The 11,557-nt window shown below is 40.3% G+C and overlaps 1 protein-coding gene and 2 long non-coding RNA genes across 13 annotated transcripts in view; 2 read left to right on the plus strand and 1 right to left on the minus strand.

Moving 5' to 3' along the window:
* LOC144036059 (uncharacterized) overlaps positions 1–5,950 on the plus strand; it is a 72,811-nt gene extending 66,861 nt beyond the window's left edge. Inside the window, exons 3-11 of one of the 7 annotated variants that reach the window (XR_013288570.1) lie at positions 184–252; positions 882–1,018; positions 1,098–1,171; positions 1,758–1,835; positions 1,918–2,025; positions 3,031–3,211; positions 3,392–3,697; positions 4,505–4,633; positions 5,423–5,950. This is a non-coding gene — a long non-coding RNA (uncharacterized LOC144036059). Of the gene's footprint in view, positions 1–183; positions 253–881; positions 1,073–1,097; positions 1,836–1,917; positions 2,026–3,030; positions 3,212–3,391; positions 3,698–4,504; positions 4,634–5,422 lie in introns of those variants that run through there. The other 6 variants (XR_013288567.1, XR_013288568.1, XR_013288571.1 and 3 more) reach the window with 6 other exon arrangements.
* rnft1 (ring finger protein, transmembrane 1) lies at positions 4,704–10,431 on the minus strand. 5 transcript variants are annotated; one of them, XM_077546328.1, is made up of 10 exons: positions 10,242–10,409; positions 9,666–9,678; positions 9,236–9,580; positions 8,708–8,784; positions 8,473–8,573; positions 8,197–8,350; positions 6,835–6,993; positions 6,690–6,755; positions 6,515–6,616; positions 4,704–5,553 (listed from the first exon to the last, which is right to left on the minus strand). In XM_077546328.1, the coding sequence occupies exons 3-10, from the start codon at positions 9,501–9,503 to the stop codon at positions 5,419–5,421; spliced, it is 1,062 nt and encodes a 353-aa protein (XP_077402454.1). In that variant the 5' UTR covers positions 9,504–9,580; positions 9,666–9,678; positions 10,242–10,409; the 3' UTR covers positions 4,704–5,418. The 5 variants fall into 5 exon arrangements, with proteins under 5 accessions (XP_077402454.1, XP_077402450.1, XP_077402451.1 ...); XM_077546324.1 differs by having other exon boundaries at positions 9,236–9,678; positions 10,242–10,431; XM_077546325.1 differs by having other exon boundaries at positions 9,236–9,675; positions 10,242–10,430.
* On the plus strand, positions 6,181–8,399 carry LOC144036060 (uncharacterized). Its single transcript, XR_013288572.1, has 3 exons — positions 6,181–6,623; positions 8,039–8,122; positions 8,210–8,399. It is a non-coding gene; the product is annotated as an uncharacterized LOC144036060 (long non-coding RNA).
* Positions 10,432–11,557: the final 1,126 nt, after the last annotated feature.

An 11,557-nucleotide genomic window follows, 5' to 3' on the forward strand; every position in this document is an offset into this window, starting at 1 on the left:
TAATTGTAAAATTAGTAAAATGGTCATTATTGTCTTGTTTCCCCGTTGTTGTCACGGATACTCTTCTGTGGTGGTGTCACAAAAAAACAGACCAAAAGCCAAAGAAGAAGTGAAACCCTTGTGGCGTTAATCCTTTTGGTCAATTAGCTGATCTGTTTTATTTTGTTTAAAATATATTGTTAGGTTTTTCAGGTCCGGAAGGTAACAGGTTCCACCTCTGGAGAGATATATGCTATGAAAGTTTTGAAAAAGGTGCGTTATGAATCTTTTTTTGGTTCTCATTTTGCTTTGATGTGATGTACCTGTCCTATGACTAAGCCATCATGAGCACTACTGCCCCCTTGTGTACATCCTAAGAAGAGCAGCCTTAAAGTGGTAGCATTATCTGAGGAACCACGAGCAGCCCTCATTTGTGGAGAATTAGCTCCCTTAAATACATAACAGTTAAAGCCCAAAGCCGTGTAATCATGTATAGTGTTGTATGCCACAATGTGTCCTTTTTCTATCTCGGTGACAGACGGGTGCATTCACTGGTGAAGCCACATGCGAGAAACAGACCACCCAAAGTAATGGCAGCAGGCTTTTTTTTTCTCTCCCTTCATGAAACCTCATATAGTGGCTTTTATGCTCCGCTTGGCCTCTTAGCTTCAGCTGACACTAAACGATTGCCTGACTTGCTCCCTTCCCAGAAGCTTGAGGTTTTGGATAATGATGTGTTTATTGGCTTAATGAGGCTTCGCCCTGGCTCTCACGCTGGGTGTCTGATTCCAGCACTGTCACTGAAGCGGAGACTTGACACAATTCTAACAGGGTTAAAGGTATCGCCAGGATACTAATAATGCATTGCCCTCCTGTGATTTTTTTTTTCATCTTTTTGTCAGGCCATGATTGTTTGCAATAGCGCACACCAAAGCCGAGAGAAACATCCAGGCAGAAGTCAAGCATCCTTTTATAGTGGCTCTTGAATTTGCCTTCCAGACAGGAGGAAAGTTGTACCTAGTTATGGAGTATCTCAGCGGTGAGCATTGTAACGCAATCCACTTTTCATGACATTTCAGTGTTAATGCACTTTCTTTTCTTATTGTGACTGACTGCAGGTGGGGAACTTTTTATGCTACTGGAGAGAGAGGGAAGCTACAGTTTGTTGGCCACAAATAACTGACTTTGAACGGTCTTTTTATTTCTTATTTTTATTATTTTTGTTTTTATTCATTTATTTATTATTATAATAAATCACATATAATAATATTCTATATATAATCATATTTATATTTAGATATACTGTATATACAGTGCTGCTCAAAAGTTTGTGAACCTCTTGAGCAATTTGGACTTTCCAACTGTTTCAACCTGATTTTGTTGTTCAATCTGAACCATTACATTTGATATGAAATAACAGGTGTAGGTTTATCAATTCAATGCATTGTTCTTTTTTTTATTTTTATCAATTGTGTAGTCCAAACTTAATTAAAAAAGAGTTTTTGGTCAATTCATGTAGGTGCAAAAGTAAGTGAACCCTGAGCTGCATTGCTTAAAACAAGCAGTCAAGTAGGACAATTCGGTCGCTAAACTAACCACAGAAATGGACCAATGAAATGGGAGAGGTTTAGCAAAGAAATTGTGCTTCACTGACTGAAACAGAGACAAAACCATGACCTTGCCGTTAATACATTTGAATTATCTATGGATGAAGTCATCTTTTAAAGAAATAGTCAAATCTGCCACATACAAACGGGACGTTGTTGTGACCCCCCCAGGCCCACACTTTCTTCCACCACACCAACTGGGAAGAGCTCCCAGCATGCCGAGTGGAACTTCCATTCAAAGCTTTCCTGGTGGGTTCATCCGGCATATAGCGCCGCGCCCCCTGACCCTAACCCAAAACAATCAGCTCGACCGAGACACTTCTTTTGGCAGCAATGGACCGATGACATCAGTCAATTTGACTCCAGGTTCACCAGCCTGCCTGCGGTGGACAGCCTGGACGACACCATGCTCAGCAGGAGTGTCCGTCAAGTCTTCCGGGTACGTCTTTGTTTTGCCGCATTACCGTTGTCGTATTTGCTTCAAATGATGTGGAAATGTGTCATGGGGTCTCACAGTTTGAATTCGACTTGTCCGATTATGTTAAAGTATACATCAGTTTATCATAATGTCACTAAGTGTAATTTTTTTAGGATAGTAGAGTAAAACTGTACTTGCACTAGGGGTATTAAAATTTGTGTTAATTTCGAGTTAATATAAAGTTCCTTTAACGCCACTCATTTTTTAAATTAATGACCGCCCCTTACTTGGAAAGCCTGTACTGGGGGAATTCCAGTTGCAATGCAGCAGACACGACCGCGTCAACATTTAGCAGTAATACATTTAATAATAATTCATATATTTGTGTAAATTGGGGTCAGGTTGTATTTTACAATTTAAAAAAAAATTCACAAGTTACTTCATGTTAAAGATTAGAAAGCTCTTAATATGAAAAGAAAAAATGCACTTAGCTGTCACCAATGTCTTACAAATGCAATTATGCTATCTAGTGGCAGAAAAATGACCTCAACACAAATCAATACCACACTTTTTACAGTACAGTACAGTACAGTACATCTTTTTCATTTTAACTCAATTTTATGAATTATTATGAAAATCCTGTATCAATGACGAAGAGATGCAGCCATATTTCTATTACTTAAATATTTTTTTCACTTTGTTAACAAGAGTATGTAAACTTAGGAAAAAAATACTTTAGTGTGCATTTAGAACAGATTTAAAATTTGCGATTAATCATAAGTTAAATATTGAAGTCATGCGATTAATTACGATTAAAAATTTTAATCGCCTCACACCCCTAATTTGAAAATTTAACATTGTAAATTCCATTTGAGAACATTTAGAAAAGTTTTAAGGGGCAAATGTGTGCCTCTCATCTGCTCTCAAACATACCATACAACCGGGCAACCTGTGTACATGTTTTTTCATTTCTTTCTCAACAAGTTTGTTTTACCAGAAGCGTTTAATTGGTCCCGTCTGGTTCAGCTCAGGAGTCCTCTTCCTGGAAGCTTTGCTCACTGTTGGGCCACATTTCTGGCATTTAGCTGACTGGCTGTTTCACATACGTGGCTCCGTCCGCGCCGGAAAGCGTCAAGGAGACGTTCTGGCTCGATCCAAAGGTCCACTCGCCTCGCATGTTCCCCGGAAGCTCTAGCGCGCCTGTGAGGTGACGACAAATTTGTGTTTTTTTTCTGGCTTTTGAAAGGAGGCGGTTAAGGAATAAATTGCATGTTTTCCACCAAAATCACTTTTTTTTTTGCTTAATTTCTGCATTTTTTTCCCCACCCTTGCCAATTAGTTCATTCTAATGTTCCAAAATAACAGCGTCTCGTTTCCCCCGTCGCAGCCCGGTGAATTTCGCACTGGGCAACTGTTGGCAGCAGGGACCCGGTCCGGAAAAAGCCATGGAGATGTCCATAATGGAGCAAACAGACACCAGCAGCGGCACGTCGGAAGCCTCGGCGCCAGTTCCCATCAGGCGGCCGTCGAGTGTCGGCGAGTCTACCCGATGAATTCCAAACAACCCGAACACCTCCGGGTGAACCTGCGATGCCGCTTTTCCGCTCGCTCGGAGAACGAATTCGCCATCACTGTGTCATCACCAGCACTTCCGTCTCTTGACCTCGCTCCAAAATCTTCTTCTGTGCTTTTGGTGAGAATTAACATTTTTGCTTATTGGCTGTTTTGTTTTTACGGTGCTCTTCTTCTACAAACCAACTTGTTTGCTATTCACAGTCAACATGTAGTGAAAAAGTCACACAGTTCAGTTTTTTTGTTTTTTACTGAGTGTGACTGGTAAATGTTCTTTTTGGTCACATTGACTGTTAACCAGTAACATGAATACTCTAAACCCTTACACTCTAAAGCCTTTTTATTTTTTTATTAAATTGCTCAAATAATTTCCCACCTAAACATGGGGACCAAAATATGTTTCAGCAAACCAAATCAAACTTTTCCTATAGGGTCAAAAGTTGGATCAGTGTTCATTTGGTTTCCTTCCATCAGTGTTAAAGCATCAACTGTGAATTTCTTTGCATATTCATTTTAAGTATTTTACTATGCAAGCTATATAGCTATTTAATTTCTAGTCTTATTTAGACAGGATTGCAGTGATTTGGAAGGAAAAGTTGACATACATACTTGCAGTTTTTTTTTTAATCCAAACAAAACAGGTCAAACAGCAAGCACAAATGCAGCTTGAGTAAATATTATTTTCCAGAAATTAACTTTGTGAGGCACTGTATTTTTTTTTACATTTTGTTTTTCATGGAACTGTTCTTGACTGAAACTTTTTGCTTTCCTTGAAGCAAAGGGCAGCATACTCAAGGTTGGATATATATATGATGCGTAAGATTGTTAAAAATAAAAAGTTAATTGGGCTCAGTGCACATTGTTTTACAGCATCAAATGAAGCTACATAAAGTTATGTTAAATAATTTTGATGTTACCACATTTGAAGGCATGCGATTGGCTGGTAACCAGTTCAGAGTGTACCCCGCCTACTGACCAATGCCAGCTGGGATAGGCTCCAGCACCCCCTCGACCCTTGTGAGGACAAGCGGTTAAGAAGATGGATGGGCATTTGAAGGTTACAAAGACACACCCAGTTACTGCTGGAATTTTAACATGCAGGAGTTCATGAAACACACGCAACATGCTCAAATGCAAAATTTTATTGGGATAACTCATGGAGTGAAATGGACAACAGTGGATTTATTTCATTACATAAAATATATATTTTCCCAATTCTTTGGTGTTTTTACAAATAAGCTACATTGCCTCTGTAAAAATATTCCAATAACTTGTGTAAAATCTTGTCAGCTGAGCTGCATCCATTTTTGTATACGACCTCGAAAAATAGCGACCGATAGCACCAGCTTGCCTGTTGACTGTCCATTATCATGGCCTGATACAGGCTGCTGTGAGACTTTGTATAATCTCTTTCAAAGCCATTGCAGTGTGCAATTTGCCAGCAATGTCCCAAATCAACTTTAACCCTTCAAGACGAAACACGCATCTCTAGCCATTACTCTAGGCCAGAGTTACATGCACATCTGCTTACTTCCAACTGACATGAAAAGATCAAATGCAGAGCTGGATAAAGACCTTACTTACACATTGTGGAAACCCGAAATCCAGTAAATTGTTGAAAAATATTTTCTTGTATTTACAGTAGAAGAATAATTTGGAAGAGCAACATGCAGGCCTGTGAAGAAACGCATAAAGACAAAGAGAAAAGAAAACCTGGAATATACGCGAGGATATGAACATAGGAAAACTATCACTTGAATTTAATGACAATGAGTGGCCTCAGAAAATGAATGAACCAGTGTTGTCTGACAATCAAACAATGTCACATTCAAATGTGTGTGATCAGTAAATCTGCAGGTGCGGCGATGTGGCTCCATCCCTCCACTTGTACACCTTTTCTGTGATCACGGTGCGGCACAGGGGGCAGCTCTTCTCCCGGTTGAACCACAGAGCGATGCACTCGTCGCAGAAGATGTGCTGCGCCGTCAGAGACACACAGTGCGCAGTCAGACACACAATCCGTGTAGGGCTGTAACTATCCAATCTACTGTAAGGAAAGTGTCCAATTTTTGGCTTTTTATTATTAATATCAAATATAAAGCATATGGGGGGGATCACTGAGTGAGTTAAAATTGCACCCAATTGTCCAAAACATGTTGACGTTCAAAATGGCACCGTCCAAAATTTCAAAGTTATTAATGTGGGAAACGAATTTTTATTGTACATATGAGTAAAAATGTCCATGTTTTGGCCCATTGACTCTCATTATAAATCATAATTTTTCATGTTTATTTGATGCACTGTACACCTGATGTGTTAATAGTGCATTTCCTGCGATTACCCAATTTATCCCTTCACTGGGGCATCAACTAAACCAGGGATAGGGAACCCTGGTCCTCGAGAGCCACTGTCCTGCCTGTTTTCCATGTCTCTCTCCTCAAACACAGCTGACTCAACTGATCAGCTAGTTCTGTAGAAGCCTGATAACGATCTTGTTTATCAATCAGGTGTGTTGATGGAGGGAGACATGGAAAACAGGCAGGACAGTGGCTCTCGAGGACCAGGGTTCCCAACCACTGAACTAAACGTATTTATTTTTTTTTACTTTAGTGTCATAAAAGCCATAATACACCAGATAGCGCTACAGAGCTAATTATCATTTTTGGTTGAGCTGACATATGCTTCGACACAAACACACACACAGATGATAATTAGTTGTGCTCTTAGAACAATATTACTTTTATTGTCCATATAGGGCATCAAAAACAAACAAATAAAAACTACCACTGAACATTTTGAGTGGTCGCAAGTAAAAAAATTATTCAGAAATGACTTAAATATTTTGGTTAATTTTTTATGTATGTGTCGTAAAAAAAAAAAACACGTTACAAATGTAATTATAATATCATATTATTTTAATAAATGTTGAATATTTTACCTGACAGATGAGAGCTTGAGGCTCCCTGTATTCTCCCTGACAGATGGGACAAACGTCTCCGGCCTCCATGCACTGACTCCTCGTGGCTGCTGTCCCTGTATGCTAAAAGGTAACAAAAACACTCCATTTCAGTACAAGCAGCCTTTTGGGATGTAGGCTGAATCGTTCAACTAACCTCGCTCTTAAGAAGGATCTTCACAGTTTTCAGTAGAGACGTCCACTGCCCGTATAATCCCAATATCTGAAAGAGAAATGAAGAAGAATCTGTTTTGAGAAGAAGATAGCTATCCAGTAGTCATTTGAGTTGAGAAGATACAAACCTTCAGTATGAGGTAGAGCAGAGCCAGCAAAATGCCCAGAGTGAGCGCCGGGGCGCCGTCGGCTTCCTGGTAGGTGACCAGGTAGAAGAACCAGAGAGGCGCGGGCGCCAAGCCCTGGTAGACCTGAGCCAGCTCCTCGCTCAGCAGCAGCCAGCGGCCCTGCGCACAAACAAGTTCGTTAGTCACGCTACATTATTTGGTCTATCTGTGTTGCAAGGGAATTTGGTGCGCTCAGATGCTATTAGGGGTGCACCGATCACAATTTTCTGGCCGATCACAGACCTTTTAAAAAGTCTGACCTGCCAATCCCGATTTTTTTCATAACAACCAGCATACACCTTCAGAGTTCCAATCTTATTTTATTGGAAAACATTGAACAACATCGGTGAAACGCTTTGTTTTAACTGCATATTAAGTAGTTCTCTGAAATAAAAATAAAAAGCTTAATAGTCATCTCAGCAGAAGAGGACAGTGGTCGACTTTTTCAGACCTCTGAGGAGGGAGCCGAGATCGGTGGAAAAGATCGGTTTATATTTAAGGGATCTGCTGATCACCGATCCTTCAAAACTAGAGAAATCGGGGCCGTTAAATCGGCCAGCCAATCGATCGGTGCACCCCTAGATGCTACGTTGTGTGATTTCTTATCTAATTTGCTCCAATTTTAAATGTTTTAAGTGTCCCAAAGACGTATTTATACGTTTTAATGTGATTTTTTTTTTAATTTATGCTAAAGCATACAGAACGCTTTGATGCAGCCTCTCAACTACAAAGAACGGTTGAAGAAATGGTAGTTATTACACAACTTCAACGGAAGCGAAGATATCATCCAGGACCATGTTGTAAAAAAAACTCAATTACTCACAATTCTGAATAAATTTGTGAATAATGATAAAACTTAGCTATATTCTAATTGGTGCAAAACAGAAACATATACAAATATACTTTTTTCCTTATTAAAAGAAGAGACTCTAATATTTTCTTTGGTAGATTCCATGTTTTCATAGCAATAGAACAGAATATTCTGTGGACCTTGCAAAATCAGTCAAAATCCAGTAAAACAACCGGGAGCGAAGGGGGTTGCTTCAGTGAAAATGGCTGGGAGTGAATGAGTTAATACAATGTCGAGCACAAAAAGAAAGTGATCGGACAAATATGTGCAATATGAATTCACATACTGTATAACGTAACATATGGTGTTCCACAGGGTTTAATTCTCGGGCCTCTGCTGTTTTCATTGTATCTGTTGCCTCTGGTTTCCATCTTAAGAAAACAGCTGTGTTTTATTTTTGTAAGTGCTCTATAGTTTTAGAGTTGCAGCATCCTAACTCTTTCTTCCATTTCAAAGCAGTCAATTCCTCTCACCTGTGCTCTGTAGTTGACCAGTGAAGCAGGCAGCAGCAGGAGAAGGCACTTGATCCCCATAAAGAGGAATTTAATGATGAAGTTAGTGATGCCCACTGCCCACAGGACCTCCCAGAATCCCAGTGGCTCAATAGTTGGACTGAGGAACACGAGGCTGGGGGTGGACAATGCCACATAGGACATGATTAAAATATGTACAGCAACACGTGTGTAACAGTCGCTGATCATGCTTTTAACATCAGCATTCATTACTCATGCAGCCCAAGATGACATTACCAGTTGTAAAGTGTCTGAGGGAGAAAAGTGTAGTAAAGCAGGAGGGTGGAGGAGACCAGCAGCAGCAGCAGCCACGCACAATGCAGCTTTGCATGGCGATCCTGATGGGACACAATACATGAAAGATCATCAACTTAGTTTGACCTTGTTGCTTCCCAAATTATTCTTAATGATGTATCTTTGTTCAGGCGTGGTAGTAAACAAAAAAAATTCACTGTAATGGTCCAACTCTTACCTGAAGAAACACTTGTGTTTGGATGCTTTTATTCACATAGAGGAAAGTTGTGAAGAGGCCAACACCGACTGCGAGTCCTTGTAAAAGAAGGAGAAGCCGTTACATAACCCGCTTAGATACGAACAGCTGGTCTATGGTATAGCAGCATTTACACAGAATGGCTCAAGTGGCACAAAAACGCATGGGATCGGATGGATTCAGATTCAAATCCAAACGTGGATACAAACCAGATACGAATTAGATATCTGCCAATGCGAGTGCAGTGTAAACGCATTAGCACTTTTTTTTCAGACCAGTATGAGTACTCAATTCTTAACAAGTCACTGATACCACATATTACGTTTGCTTTGATACATAAAATTTCCCCCCAAAAAAACATTGACAGATAATTTTAAAGAAAGTAAATATGGCCCTGCCGCTTTAATGCCCATGGAAATGTACAGAGAATTTTACACCCCTTTGCAACCCTAATTGGATTAAATTGGACTAGGACCTGCAACTTAAAACTGCCAGTCCGTTTCCACTCACCTAGCGCATGCTGGATGACCAGTTTAGCGCTCAATATGACAAGAAAAGGAAGACTCTTTTGGAGCCAGCGAAACAGGCAGCGTAGCTCCGAAAGCGAGGTACTGGGCTCTCCTGAATCCGGGTCTCCGGCGTCTGTCGGGTCGGCATCGGAAGCAGAATGTCGCTGCCCGCGAGCATGCCCGTGGGAATGGGAGTGACCGTGAGGGTTGACTCTGGACCTCCTGGCAGAGGTGGCTCCGCTGGAGTCGCCCGCCGCGCCGCCGCTCATGGGTACGCGGACGTCAATGTTGTCGGGATGGGCGGCGCCCGTAGCACCAGGGAGCGCCGTCCGGGTGGGATGTTCTGCTTGCAGAGTAAGGGACAGACCATTTCTTGCATGAGTGTCCTCCTGGCTAGAATTAGGCTGCATGACAGTAGGAGGTTCACTCACTTTCACAGCTCTACTGGGCAAAAAAGAAAAACATTCTTAACTTTGACTGAATGGTGTCAACTAGCTCAATTTATTAAAAGTTGAGCGAACAACTTCCTGTTAAACAGCATGGTTCTCTCTTGGACACACATTGCCTTTTATATGCTCTTTTAAAGTGGAAAATAATTTCAAATTTTGTGTTCTATAATTTTTTATTATTGGGGTATTTTTACAACTATGTCACAGTCATGCTATTAATACACCTGGTAAATATTTGTTGGTAAAATTATTATAAAATGCATTGCAACAGAACGTTGGACGTTTTAAAGCAGCCATGTTATAACACAAGAGATTAGTCACACATAATCGCGCTAATTGAAACTGAGCACTTATTTGTATTTCAGGCACCATAAATCATCTTTTAAACAGAGGCTAACAAGACGCATAATAAATTACTATCCCTTCATTAATTTAATTCAGTTGGGAAAAAAATATCTTGCGTTAGATTACAGAGTTACGACAGAGGTATGTAGTTAGCATTAGCTCGCAGATGTTTTTTGTCGGGCCACTTGAGTAACTCCGAGTGCTCCCACTTACCTGTCATTCTGCAATCGAAGTTTCATGGTAACCCTTCAGTCGCCATTTAACGCCAAACGTCCAAAACGCCAAACGAAACAAAAGCAAAAAGAAAAACTCTTAAAATGTTGACTTTCCAGTTTAGCCATAAACCCAGATGTGACGTCACAGCAAGCTTCCTCTGTGTGGTGTTTTTTTGGTCAAGTGTCGCATTACCGCCACCTAGCGTTCCATTTGTGGATGTGCGTGTACTGTCATTTCAAGCGTGGCAGTCGATTGTTCATTTTGATTTCGTTTTAACAAATGTTCTGTAGATGAAAAAAGGGAGGAATGATGATTACAAATAAGTAAAAATTTAAAAAATAAATTTAAACAGGTGTTTCTCATTTAATTGGAACAGCTCAGTGAGAAACTGAACAGGTTCACCCGGTTCTTTGTTGAAAATTTTGATTAATCACGCTCTCTAATCGTAGCTCATTCAGTGACGCGCAAAGAAGACTTAAAATACAAAAAAACAAATGAAGTGACATCCAAGAACAATAAAAAAAAAAAAAATAATAATTATGTTGTTAAGTTTGCATGTTCTCCCCGTGCTTGCGTGGGTTTTCTCCGGGTACTCCGGTTTCCTCCCACATTCCAAAAACATGCATGGCAGGTTGATTGGACGCTCCAAATTGTCCATAAGTGTGATTGTGAGTATGATTGTTCGTCTCTGTGTGCCCTGCAATTGAATGGCAACCAGTTCAGGGTGTACCCCGCCTACTGCCCGAAGCCAGCTGGGATAGGCTCCAGCAACCCCCGCGGCCCTTGTGAGGACAAGCAGTAAAGAAAATGGATGGATGGATGGATGGATGGATTATGTTGTTGTGCTATTCCAACATTAAAATTGTGTTTTATCAAATTATAATTAAAAAAGTAGTTATTTATAAATCACCGTGTACGTAAGAGTCATTTAGCCTTTGCTTTGCTCAGTGTGAAAAGATGATGAAGATTTAGAAAATGAGAGAGAAAGACTCCCGATGAAATTCTAAGTTTTTGTAATTTTAGAAATGAGACCAAAAGAAATCATCGCAAAAAAAATTCCACCATTAGTATGACCAGTTTTCTTCTCATCTTTTCATCAATATTGGAGGTCACATCCAGTTCTTGGTAATGTCACTTTTGGGCCACGTTTTCTCGAGTTAATGATGACTGTCTATATTTAATGCCTTTGGAAATGATATGTACTCTTGTCCTGACTGATACCTCTGAACAATGTGATCCCTCTGATGCCGTGGAAGCTCTCTACAGATCATGGCCTGAGCTGTAAAATGTGACTGACATAATGGCATGAAAAG

This window comes from Vanacampus margaritifer, chromosome 16 (genome assembly GCF_051991255.1).
Source record: "Vanacampus margaritifer isolate UIUO_Vmar chromosome 16, RoL_Vmar_1.0, whole genome shotgun sequence".
Lineage (NCBI taxonomy): Eukaryota > Metazoa > Chordata > Actinopteri > Syngnathiformes > Syngnathidae > Vanacampus > Vanacampus margaritifer.